General features: G+C 34.9%; 1 protein-coding gene across 1 annotated transcript in view; it reads left to right on the forward strand.

Annotated features, from left to right (window-relative positions):
- BMP2K (BMP2 inducible kinase) overlaps positions 1-13,864 on the forward strand; it is a 111,717-nt gene that overhangs the window by 61,739 nt on the left and 36,114 nt on the right. The window contains exons 8-10 of the mRNA XM_081130313.1: positions 5,690-5,793; positions 7,825-7,904; positions 12,183-12,343. Coding sequence (XP_080986439.1) covers positions 5,690-5,793; positions 7,825-7,904; positions 12,183-12,343 — 345 coding nt within the window. The remainder of the gene's footprint in view (positions 1-5,689; positions 5,794-7,824; positions 7,905-12,182; positions 12,344-13,864) is intronic.

Here is a 13,864-nt window from a genome sequence, read left to right on the forward strand (position 1 = left end):
ATTTTAATAAACTCTGCCTTTATAATTATTCAAAGTGTGTATACATTTTTGGGGGACGACCTGTGTATTGTGAAATGATCACCACAATAATTCTAGTTAACACTCATCACTTCATATAGTTATACATTGTTTTTCCCTTGTTCTGACACCTTTTATGATCTCTCTTAGCAACTTTCAAATATACAGTACAGTGTTGTTAACTATAGTCTTCATGCTGTACATTGCATCCCCAGGACTTTTGTAACTAGAAGTTTGTACCCTCACCCATATCACCCACACCCTAGCCCCTATCTCTGGCAACCACCAATCTGTTCTCTGTATCTATGAGATATTGTTTTTTGTGTGTTTTTTAAAAGTGATCCCACATACGAGTAAGATCATAGGGTATTTGTCTTTCCTCTGACTTCTTTTGTTTAGCATAATGCCCTCGGGCCCTTCCATGGTCTTTCAAATGGCAAGGTTTCCTTCCTTTTTATGACTGAATAATATTCCTCTGTGTGTATAACTTTTTTGTTATCCATTTATCCATTGATGAACACTTAAGTTGCTTCCATGTCTTGGTTATTGTAAATAATGCTGCAATAACGATAGGGATGCAGATATTTTTTCCAGTTAGTGTTTCTGTTTCTTTCCAATACATACTCAGAAGGAGAATTGGAAGATTACATGGTACTTCTATTTTTAAGTTTTTTAGAGACCTTTATACTGTTTTCCAATTTACATTTCCTATGCTAAATTACATTTCCGCCAACAGTGCACATGGGTTCCCTTTTTTTCACCTTCTCACCAACACTTGTTATTTTTTATCTTATTGATGATAAATTTATTTTAATACTTATTTTCTGTGGGAAACCAGGAATTTACTTGCATGTTATAATATACTTAAAATTTATTATGCAATGAGGGGAAAAAGGGGACATCTATAATACTTTCAACAATTAAGATAAATTAAAAAAATTTATTATGGAAATTTAAAAAATATAGGCAACACAGTACAGTAAAGCTTCAGTGGGTACCCACTCATGGCTTATCTTGTTTCATATACCCCCTCACGCATTCTTTTCTCTATTTTTTTAAATGTCAGAAGTTTTAATGTACCTTTGAAAAGAAATCAAATATTAAGGTAGAATTTCCTTGGAGGTTTCCAATCAGTGGCTCCGGGTTACCACTTGTGGAGATGTAGAAAGAGGGCTCTCTGATCAGTAACTTTTAGGGGCAGCTACCAGAACTATCCCAAATATGCTGTCCTAACATATTTATAATGCCCTTTAATGTTTTAGTGATGATTGAACACACTTATTATGGCTGTTAAAATAGATTTCGCTTCAGTAGTCCACAGAATATGGTATGTAGTGTCCTATATATACTCAGCATGTAAGTTTCTATAATCTCCATAGGTTAACAGATAAAAAAAAACAAGTAAATGCTTTGAGTATTTTTGGTTGCAAAATTAGAGTATTTTTATTTTCAGGTAAATTACTATAATAAGTGGAAGTCTGTGGTAAAGAAAAAGTGTCATTTTGGAAGGAAAAAAATTAAATTTTAAGCAGAAACATTCTTTTAATAATTGTATCCAAAGTATTTTCCTATTAAATTTGCTGAGCTGTTAGATTGAAGATATTGGTATAACTTTGACTTAGGCCCAGGCATGGAGCCATCATTTTGTGTAACTTGAATGGGAACCCCTTTATTTACTTTTTTGCTTGAGCCTGTAATTAAACCATAATTTAACTGGGTCACTGCTATAGCAGTAGCGGCTCCTTTAGCTGCTCTTTTTGTTGGAATATGCATGGATGTTGTACTTTCCCATGCAAAATTAGTACAAACATAATTAACTCAGCTGCCTCAGATAAGTGTTTTTTAATCAGATATGTCTTATATATCAATTGGAAATATTGTGATGATTTAATCACACACTGCCTTTAATGCTGAGACTATTTTGTGTTCTCAGGTTGTGTTAATGGGGCTTGTGTCAATAGAAAGATTCACCGAATTAAGAGGAGCAGAGAAATAGCCTTTCATGTCTATGTGGATAACTGTTTAAAAGTCAGTTTTATATTTGAATCAGGGACAGGCATATTCTCATGATGATTCACATGATCATTTTAAAGTGAGTAAACAGGCTATATTTTAGCTTCTTTTTCTTTTTTCTTTTTTATACTTAATCTCTTAGATGAACTGGACACACACATTCCTAATTCACTCCTTCCCCTCAAGAGCATATTTTTGTAGGTGATGGTTTTATTGTCATGAAGTGGGAGTTAAAAACAAACAAACTAGAATTGAGGTTTCATTATTGTGAGAGAAAATGGTTTTGGACCAACTACTTGAAATTAAACTGAAGTTCCCATTCTTAGTAGATATGCCTCAGTGTAGCTGGAGAAGAGCTGACCTGTGAAAGAAAAAAATGTATGTCAGAGTGCCTGATGGGTCATTTTATTTCTCTCTAGGTACTTTGTACGTCAGAGTATATCATTCAGTAGCCTAGGAGTATATTTTGCAACCCATTCTTTTGGACAGTTTAAGAAATTATATTATTTGAATTAAATCCTGAATGATGTCTTTTTGCATTTATTTCCTCTTTCTTTTTTAATGGTTGATAATATCCTGTATAAAAGTATTTAGAGATAAAAATGTAGCCATTTCCTGCTTGTGGGTTTTAGCTTCTTCACACTTTGTATTCAGAACCAAGTCAGAGATGGGATGCAGGGAGCTCATCAGACGACACTGTCAACACTAGTAGGTAAAGCAGATTGTAGAGTGAAGTTGGACCTGGTGACCAGTGGGTCTGTTGATCTGTATGCATGCCCAGATTTACTAACACCCCGCAGAGCAGTGCTGGAAAACTTGAGGCTGCTTCCACAGGAGGAGGCCACTTGCAAAACGTGGTTTTGCAGAAAGCACGTGTGTTCTGAGAGCAAAGTGTTCCGAAAGAAAGAGCTCCAGAGATCGCCATGTGGGGTGCTTTTTTTTCTTTTTTCTCATAGTCTAACAAACAAATTGCTCTCTTTCCTTTAGAGAGGAATGAATTATGTAAGAAGAGGTCACTAGTATAGTGATTTTCAAACTGTTTGACTGTGAGCCACAGTAATAAATGCATTTTAGTTATGACCTGGTACACATAACACACACATGTGGAACAGGTTTCATGAAACATTGCTTATACTTCAGTATTAGTGCAGTATTAGTGCACTTCAGTATTTTCTATTCTACTTTATTAAAATAAATGCTAGTCATTGCCTTTTAAACTGATTTATTGTCATATAAGTGGAATTGGTACAGTTAGACAAACTAAACTGGCTCCGACAGATGTATTCCCACAAAAAGCATGAGTCAGGGACTTAGATGATATCATTTCTACCCACAGCCTAGCTACCTAACATTCAAGGATGTTGTGCTATGCTTAACTTGAGAGAATTATTTATACAAATATTGGTTAGAGAAAATAAAATCTCAAATTTATTTATTTCTCTTTAATGCATCTCATCTACTATGAAAGGAAAAATTATATGTAGGATTGCTTAATGTATCATTTTATTTCTCTCTAGATACTTTTTCTAGATTAAGGTAGGCCAGAGAAGTCTGTTCTCATACTGTACTGTTCTCTACTCCTATAGAATTTTTTTCACCTAACTGCATATAGGTGATATGTCACTGGTCCACATGGAAGGAGTGTGTAAGATGTTACCCAGTGTCACTCATTACAGTTCCTTAAGGATAGTGTTCACTTGGTGGGAGCCAGCTTTAGAAAGACTCAAAGGAGAATTTATTGTTTGCTTTTGGTATAGGAATAGTGCTTTTTCTTCTTAGCACTTGGTTTAGTTTTGTGTTAAGGACACTGTGATTCATGGAATGGACCATGTTGCCCTATTTGTGTTGGCAGCTGGAAGTTAGACAGTTAAATTTGTGGCCTATATTTATGAGACTTAATCATATGCAGTTTCTTCACGGACATCATCATCCTGGGGTTTTTTTACTTTTTCGTTTGTCCTAACGTTCTCATATATTTAAAAATCTTATAGTTTGTATGCCACTTCAGGTCCTTTATAGGAATAAATATTTATAATTAGATTTTAAAAGACAAATAAACTGAATTGTTAGAAAAGTGCAATCTTTAGTTTGTGAATTTGTAAGTTTGTTGTGATTTGTTTGTTTTAAAAAATTATTTAAATAAGCATTTGTTGTTAAAAAGTCTGTTTAAATTCATCCCTATGCCGTGGACTGTTGTTACTTTTAAAACATTTAATATCTGTTGGTGTCACGATAAAATATGATTTTGGAGGCTAAAATAAACCTTGTAGATTCTCCAGATCTCTTCTGGAATGAGACTGAATATAATTAGAATGGAATGTTTTCAGTTATTTTCATCTAACAGTGGTGATAAAATAATAAAACATCAATTCTGTAAGTTATATATGTTAGTCCTTTTCAATACGTAAAATCAAGTTATGTGTAGAATATTTTAAAAACTGAGTTCATAATTTCCCTAATAAATTTCTGCTAAGTTTGTGCTGTTAGTTGCCAAACAACTGGGTTTTTAACCAAAATAAGTTTATCATGCTGTTGGAGGTGTATTAAAAATTGTTTGTTTAGAAATTACTTAAATTTGAAAGGAAGATTGAATTAATTTTGATTTATAATTTTAATTTAGGTGTTTATATACTTTGATCTCTGTATATAATTTTATTAGCAAATTTCAGAATATTACCTAATTAATGTTGTAAATCTTACATACCAAATAGGTTTAAAAATGACTTGAACATTTTTAAGAACTTAGGGTTAGTCAGTGAATCAGAGGTAGGGCATGGAGAGTTTTAACAAAATACAAATTTTTCAGTTAAAGAAGTGAATTGAGTATAAATCTCAACCTTCTTGTGAAATTGTAAATTAACAAGTCACCCAAGAAACAGACAAATGGTATTGGTCATTTTGGTTAGAAAAAGGTCAGGCATTTCAAGCAGTGCTGTAAGGTTGTGAAATCTGTTCATAATAGAGCCATAAAACTCCGCTCATACTTCTCTGAACATTATATGTAGAACTCGTTGCGGTAAAGAACTGTGGTGAATAGTCTTAGCATCAATATGGGAAGAAAGCATGTTTTTAGAAAACTATACTTTCAACCCTCTACTACTTTTTAATGTTCACAATTTAGCCTTTTCTCAGTGCTTTGGTATTACTTAAAAATTAATAGAAGTATTTTAGATAATAATGACATTAAGGACCCCTGCTAAGGACCCCAGAACTTTCATGAATAATTCCTTACTAAACTCACTTTTGTTTTGTTTCACTGTCTCAGTGGAATATTTATAATTGTTAATCATGTTTCTTGTATAGAGCTGTTCTATGACTGATTTGTTTTTAGTTTGTGATAATGCTTTAAGTTCATATATAAATAACAATTCTTACATTTCCTATAAACATTAACAAAATTTGCTTGACTCATCACTGATCTTAAAATGGAATATATATATGTATATGGTGTCCCAAAAAATGTGTACACACTTAGAATAATTATTAATTCCAGTGAGTTAAATCTGAAAAGAAAGAAACATCAGTTGAGCTATTAAAAAAAAGTGTGTATACATTGTTTGGGACACCCTGTATATACATATACATTATCCTTTTAATGTGCCCTTATATAGCTTCTGTGTTTAGTGAACTTTATTAACATTTTAATCTATTCTTGCAGGGTTCATGCTTGAACCAGATCCAGAGCGTAGACCTGATATATTTCAAGTGTCCTATTTCGCATTTAAATTTGCCAAAAAGGATTGTCCGGTCTCCAATATCAACGTAAGTAGTTTTCAAAGTGGGATATGAATTTAAAATCCATTTTATTACATGCATATATATGTGTGTGTGCGTGTATGCACATGTTCACACTTTCAGAGTTATTTGTTTCATGACAAGTAGTCTAATAGTGTTTGTGATTAGTATTTTAAATAGAAATCCATAGTTGCCAAATTGTGTACTGAAGTGCTCTAGAAAGCTGTAGTAGACTTGGGGGCACTGCATGATATTTTGCATTTTTGAGAGAAACATTGACATCTGTCTGACACAGCACAAACAACAATTATTAAGTTGTTTGGGCCAAACTATTAAAAAAAACAGAACTGGTAGATTTGGGGGGGGGGGGGAACTAGGGGTATCATGAAAAATTACTGAGACATTAAGCACTCTGTACACTGAGAAAGTTTGGTTACCTTTGGTGTGAAGAGCTTAGACATTGTAAATGGAGTGCCCTGACTTAACAGTGACTGATTTTGTATTCAGTTATCCCTCAGTATCTGCAGGACTCCTTTGGGTACCAAAATCTGTGGATGCTCAAGTCTCTTATATAAAATGGTGTAGTATTTGCATGTATAACCTGCCCACATCCTCTGTGTACTTCAAATCATCTCTAGATTACCTAATGTAAACGGTATGTAAATAGTTATTATGCTGTGGTGTTTAGGGAATAATGACAAGATGAAATGCCTGTACATGTCAGTAGAGATGCAGCCATTGTAAGTCTAACTAAATAGTACACGTCAGCAGCAACCTACTGTTTTTTCCTGAGTAGCAGTTTTGATCCGAGGTTTGTAGAACCTTAGGGTATGGGACCTGTGGGTATGGAAGGCCAGCTGTATTTTGAGAAGTTACTTAATGTTTGTCCCCCTGTAAAACAGGGACAGTAATTAGGAGGACTCCAAATAATACATGGAAACTTGGTGCCTGTTCCACGGAAGGTGCTAAGTTAGTAGTAGCTAATATCACTGAAAGACTTTGAATTATATCCTGCGTCTGCACACTGTACCTAACTGCATGATATTAACCGTGTCTGGAAGGTCTCTGCTAATTTGATAAAGGCTCGGAATCATTGCTTAGTTTTAAGCCATTTTCAGCTTTCTGAAGATCACTCGGGCCTTACTTGTTCTTATCGGCTTTCCTTTATAACTTAACCCAGTAAGAAAAAGAAGGAAGTTGGTATCTTTTTGTTTTTTGAAGTCCTTACTATGTTAAATATTCTTTGTTGAAGCTGAAAGTCATGCAGTTCTAACATTCTAGTAATAAAAGTAGCTTCATTTGACTATAGATTTTTAGCCTTTCATTCAGTAAATATTTGAGTACCTGCAATAAGCCAAACATATTATAGAACATAAACAGATGAGGAAAGCCTTTACTCTTGTTTAGATTTTACATGCAGTGCCATGAACATTTTTGCAATATGTAGAAACAACACTTTACCTGTATGCTTGGTGTTTGGTCTTTTCCCCCAAAGTGTGAAATAGTCATTGACTTACAAGTATAATACAATCCTCCTTTTTTTAAAAAAAATGTTTTTATTGATTTCAGAGAGAAGAGGAAGGGAAAGGGAGAGAAGAGAGAGAGAGAAACATCAATGATGAGTCATTGATTGGCTGCCTCCTGCATGCCCCCCACTGGGGATCGAGCTCGAAACTTAGGCATGTGCCCAGACTGGGAATCGAAATGTGACCTCCTGATTCATGAGTCAGTGCTCAACCATTGAGCCACACCGGGGGAGCAATACAATCCTTTTTAGCCAAGATTTGCCCATTTGTAAAGTGGATACGGTGATATTGTTCTGTTTATTTTTAAAGGGTTTCTGTGGCACATGAATATGAAAGTGACATTTGTGTAACGTGGTGATGTTTGCAGAGTAGGTGTGGCAAACATGAGAACAATTTGCAGGCATCTGAGGTGAAAGTAATAGTATCTCATAGACAGTACTTTTTAAATTTAAGAATATATCCATAGCCTTTAAATAAAGCTTTCTCCAATTAAAATGAAAACTAAAATGGCAAGTTTTATTTTTCTTCCCAGAATTCTTCTATTCCTTCAACTCTTCCTGAACCCATGACTGCTAGTGAAGCAGCTTCTAGGAAAAGCCAAATAAAAGCCAGGTAGGCAAAGCTGTGCTGACATTTGAAAAGGCTTTTTTTAAAAAGGGGATAGTTCTCATTTTTAATCCTAGCAAATGTAATTAAATATCATCTACACCCACAAAAAAATGTTGTGTTCCTTATTACATGTGGCATAGAGTTGAACAGCAAGTACAAAGTAAGCTTTTTTGTATAAGAGACAGGGTTTGATATCTGTCTCACTTGAACTGGTAATGTTACATTGGGTCATCTGGTGGGGGTTGTCATTATCACATGGCAGCTCTAATTTATGAAGTTGAGTTTTGAGTTTATAGCTTGTATGAATTTTAATTTAAGGAAAGGAAAAATAGTTCTTACAGGCAACTTTTTTATAGTATTCTAAATTCATAAACTACTTCATGTGTTCTAATACATATTTAAATGTGTATTACTATGTGTAATTTACAATGAATGGTTATAATGATACTACTTTTAAGACTTTTTACATTAAAAATACAATGTTTTAAATAATTTTTCATAGTTGTTTACTGCATTAATAATTTTGACACATACTATATATAGGTTAAGACCTGAATCTGAGTAATGATTGAATTAACGATTAAATTTTTTTCTCATGCTTTTTGTGAGTTTAAAAGTTAATAAGCAGGACTGTACTTTAGATGATATTACATACTTTCATATATAATATCTTTGAAGAGATCTATTGGTCACAGCTTTTTTATATTGTATTTTACCTATGCAGAGTATTTTATTTGACATAAAATATATTTGTCATGCACCTGTTATGTGAAAGATAGAGATACTGGAAACACAAAGAAAAAGAAGGAGTTCCCAAGGAGTTCACATTCTAACGAAGTAGATAAGTTAAACAGTTCCAACCTGATAGATATCAGGCAACTCAGCGTGGAGGGAGGGAAAGATAGGGAGCAGAGAAAACAGGACACAGAAAGAACCTAGTCCTTTCCCTGGAAGTGGGGATAGCTGAACTGTTGCTTGAAGGATGAATAATATAGTCTCACTTGGAATGGGGAGTGAAACTATGATAGGCAGGCACTTCAGGCAAGAAAAATGGCCTTTGTGAGACTGAAAGGCTGGAGCATAGGGGACGTGTACGGGAATGGAGGGAAGTGTATACTGGAGCATAGGGGATGTATATGGGAGTGGTGGGAAGTGAAGCTGAAGAGGTAGGTAAATGCCAGTCAGGAGCAACTTTGTTTATATGTCATGCAGAGAAATTTGTCCTTTGGCATTTAGGCCAGTGAATTTTAAACCTTGCAGTCAGTTCTGTTCGGGACTTTGTTGTGAGTTGTGTTCTAAACAATTTGTTATTTATAAATTGTTAAAATGTCATTTGGGAATGACTTAGTTTTTTTAAAAAAAACGTGGCATCACAAAGAATATCATCTTTATTCACTTGAATTTTAAAATACTCTTGAGGACGAGATGATGCGGTAAAGTTACATCTAACTTGCAGGAATTCATTGTGACCAATAGTATGTCCTATCTATGACATAGCTGTAGTTCGCAGCTGCTGTTATAATTGAGTGGCAATTATGAATTATTGTAGAATTGTCCATTGAATTTTTAGAAAAATATGTTATTGATTTCAGAGAGAGGAAAGGAGAGAAACATCAATGATGAGAGAGTCATTGATCGGCTGCCTCCCGCACACCCCCTACTGGGGATCGAGTCTGAAACATGGGCATGTGCCCTGACTGGGAATCAAACCATGACCCCCTGTTTCATGGGTTGATGCTCAACCACTGAGCAACACCAGCTGGGTTTGTTCGTTGAATTTTATTGTTACTTGTGTTTTTTAAATAATTATTTTGTTAATTATTAAATCTTTAAGAAAATAGATATACATTAGAAGAGCATGAGTCAACTGTCAACTGAATACGAATGATGCTCTGAATATCTTCACTATGACACAAGTTACAGCTATACAATTATAAGCAAATGAAGTAGTTAACACAGCTAAATTCACCGTGCTGTTCATAGTATGCCAAAGCTATACATCATGTACATTAAAAAATAATGTTTATTTGTACTTACTGGTCAATAATGTAAATTTACTCTATTGGTAGTTTCCAAACTTGGAAAAAAACCTAAATATGTATAAAACCTAGTAATAAAAAAATAAGTTAGTCTTTTTTTTCATGTAAAAGCATATTTCTGGGGGTGAGGTGGGGTGGAGAAATCTTGACACAGCTAGTATCATTAATTACATGTTTTAAAGCTTTTATGAATATTATCCATCTGCCCTACTTCAGTCTGTGGTACTCTACTCATTAAAGGCCCCCTTCCTTCCCTAAATACCTGCATCTCCTCTTGGGACTGTGAAACATGTGAAACTTAGGTGACACCTTAAAGATGGACAGGCTGAGAATCTCAGTCCTGGCAGACGGAAACACTGAAGGATTTTAGGAGGAGAGAGTCTCTGTTTTAGGAGGATTGTTCAGGTGATAGGAGGAAAGACAAGAAGGGAGGCAGAGGAAACAGCTTTGTGTCTTGCAGATGAAGCCGTTACAGTAGCATTGCTACCAGTATTCACTCAGTCTCTCATTTCAGTCAGGCGTGTATCTTCACTTTGCCTGCCTGTCCATCCATCTTCTTCCCATTTCCTCACACAGAACGCTTTGTTTCTTTTCACGGTTTAATGAAATCATATTTATTTTTTTGATCTCTACTTTCCAGTTGAAGCCTTTTCTATCCAGTTTAAGTTAAAGGTAGAATTAATTACTCCTCCATGAAACTCTTGATATTCCTAGCATGGCACTGATTATTTTCACGGTTATACTTTAGTATATTTTCATGAACGTGTGCCATATCTCCCTAGGTATACTATGGGTTCTTTGAAGACAGAGTCTTGTGCCATGATTGCTGGATATCAGTAATTGTATATTAGATATTGGTACATCAGAAAAATAAATTAGGAAATACTAGACTAAACAAAGTGTGCAGAACTTTAGTATGCTTTTTTAAAAGTATGAGGTTTGCTCTACACTCATGTGCTGTGAATCTCTAGAGAGATTTAGAACAGGAATGAGGATGGTGAGGTCTGTTCCTAAAGAATGGATAAACAAATAGAAAGACTGTATACAATATTTTCTCCAAATTACTTGAGTGTAGGGAGTACAGCATTGGTTTTACATCATCATTTGAACTCAATAAATGTTTGATTATCATAAAAATGAGATCTAGTTGGTTATATGTATACATGATCTTTTATTGCCTTTTAGTTCAGTTTTCGTATGACTTGTACCGTCCCCATTTCATCTAAAACAAATACTATATTTAGAAAACAGCACACATAAAATGTCTCTGCGATTTTCTAAAAATTTTTAATTCAACTTCCTTTCTTTCTTAGAAAGATAGTTGTGCACAGGGCTCCCTCTTGTGGCTCATACAGATATAAGAAAGAACTAGGTCTGTGCAGGATTGTATCCAGTGCAGCATATGTGCCCTTAATAAATCATATGAATGCAAAATTTTAAGTATTAAGTCATTTGAAAATATGCCCCTGGAAGTTGGTAAAGAGATTGTATTGCAATCCTGTTGGAAAGTGAACATACGACTATTAAAAGTTATTTGAGTTTTTGTACTGAATTTATAGAAAGCAAAGTTAGTAAATATGTAACTTAAATCTTTTCCCTGGGTTCTTTTGAAAGAGAAGAACAAATATCTCTGTTTTCTTAAATTATATTTATTATCTCTTTCTTTGAGAATTATGATTTACCACTGGACTGCCCATGTCTGTGGCCTAAACTAATCCCTAGTGGGAAAGTTTTATATAATTTCCATTCAGTGTTTTAAGAAAAGCAAAATTAAAGATTCAAGAAGTTGAATGTGAGCCAGTAGCTCCACTTGCTAAAAGTTTTGGCTTCTTTTGTTTTACTATGTGTCCTAGGGCGCAGTCTTTTCTTTCTTAGGCCTAGAGTCCAAGCTAAGGAAGACTGTTACTTGATGCTTCTTATTTATAGTTCTCTGACTGGTTCATAGAGTTGGCTCTCAATTTTGTCTAAAACCTTATGACAAGGTTTGTTTGTTTCCTTTATTTCATCTTCTTAGGAGCAATCTCAATATTCTTTTTCTGCCAGCTTCAGTGGTTAGGTTTATCTTATTTTCCTATCTTCAGTAAACATTTAATACTTGAGAGTGAGACTTAGGAAGGAGCCAAGAAGACTAACATGATTATAATAATAATTAAAATGGATCTGTTGAAATAGATGGTTTTATAGAACAAATAAATTAGAAGTAATCCTAATATTTGGAATGAAATGTGTTCTTTTCTTGTAGAATAACAGATACCATTGGACCAACAGAAACCTCAATTGCACCAAGACAAAGACCAAAGGCCAACTCTACTACTGCCACTCCCAGTGTGCTGACCATTCAGAGTTCAGCAACTCCTGTTAAAGTCCCTGTGCCTGGTGAATTCAGTAACCACAGATCGAAAGGTAGTATAGCCCTGCCAGCATAGTAATTACTTTATAGTTAATGTAAACACACCTTTATGACGTGATTTTCTAGGAGTATAGATTACTGGCAGACTTACTGTTGTGAAGTGATAATATAATGCTTTAAGAAACTTCCTACTGATGTCTAATAAACTCAACTCATTGTTTTCCTAAAGTTGTAGAGAAAGGTAAGTTACTGGCATATGAAAGTATGGTATACAGAGCTCACACAGTTTGTTTATCCCTTGTGTCACCAGCTAGTAGGGTTTGAGGTTGATGATAAGATTCCAGAGTGGAGAAAATTGTGTACTGGATCGGAAGGGAGGACGTTGAAACTCTATAGCCTTACAAAGTTCTCTGTCTTTGCGCTGATCTAGAGTCTTGGCCACAGAGTCCGTCTTGGACTGTGTGGACAGTACAACATAGAAACTTGTCATCTGATTTTAAGAAAAATTGTTTTTCTAATATAAAATATCTAAGCATTATGATACAGTATGGGATTTTTAAAAATCCCCCCATCCCCCAAGGAAATATCCCTAATATTAAAGAGTAAACTTGTTTTCTTAAGGGTTTGGGGATATAACTTAAAGGCCCATCTCAAGAAACCCTGTTTGGCACTTTATTTTGTGATATAACTTTCGTTTTCATGTTAACATGATTTCAATTAAAATTTTTAAGTTAGGGTACTCTAATGGTTAAAGTCCCACATTTTGAGGCTCATGAACCTGGGTCTGAGTTCTATTTTTTCCATATTTTAGCAATATATGTCAGGAAAATGCAAATACTTCTTACAGGTTTGTTGAGAGGATTAAATGACTTCTTAATATAATGCCTGCCACAAAATATGTCTTTAAGAAATGTTAACTGTTACTACTGTGGAGTAAAGCATCTGCTTAGGGAAGAGAAGGGGTACGTTACCTGGTGTATGCTGCATACCATTTCTCAGCCTCACTTTCTCTTGCATAAAATGGGAGTAACAGCTGCTTTCCTGTTGTAAGGAGTCAATAACAAGCGTGATATCTAGGAAGTTCTGTTTCATAGTAAAGAGTCAGTGTTAATGTCTCTTTTTTCTACCTTTTGGTTTGGAGATCCTATTAGTAACTTACGTATCAGTGCCCTTCAGACAAAGACCACCAGAAACACACTTGAACAAATGGGTTTATTACTCGCTTGCCGGGGAACCTGTGGGAGTTTCTCAGTAAGGTGGTGTTTGAAAGCCTTATTAAAAGATTTGGGCTTGTTTTAGGCAGTTTTGAGGAGGCTTTAAGGAAGCGGGGCTTTGCTCTGAGTGGAAGGAGTTAGGAAGGGAGTGTATGATAGCATTAGATACCTTCATAAATAGGAGAGAAGCCAAAGCCTCCCTTGCTGAAGAAGCAGCACTCAGTTATGTTAGGCAGGTCGGCAACGGGTTTGGTCCCTCTGTGGTGGGTAGTGCTCCTGATTTTGTCAGTGTTGAGACATAGTCATGGAGTGGTCTTGTCCTGATCCATCATGGTCACAGAGTGGCTTTGTCTGATGTTG

Source organism: Miniopterus schreibersii (assembly GCF_964146895.1).
Source record: "Miniopterus schreibersii genome assembly, chromosome: 1".
Classification (NCBI taxonomy): Eukaryota; Metazoa; Chordata; class Mammalia; order Chiroptera; family Miniopteridae; genus Miniopterus; species Miniopterus schreibersii.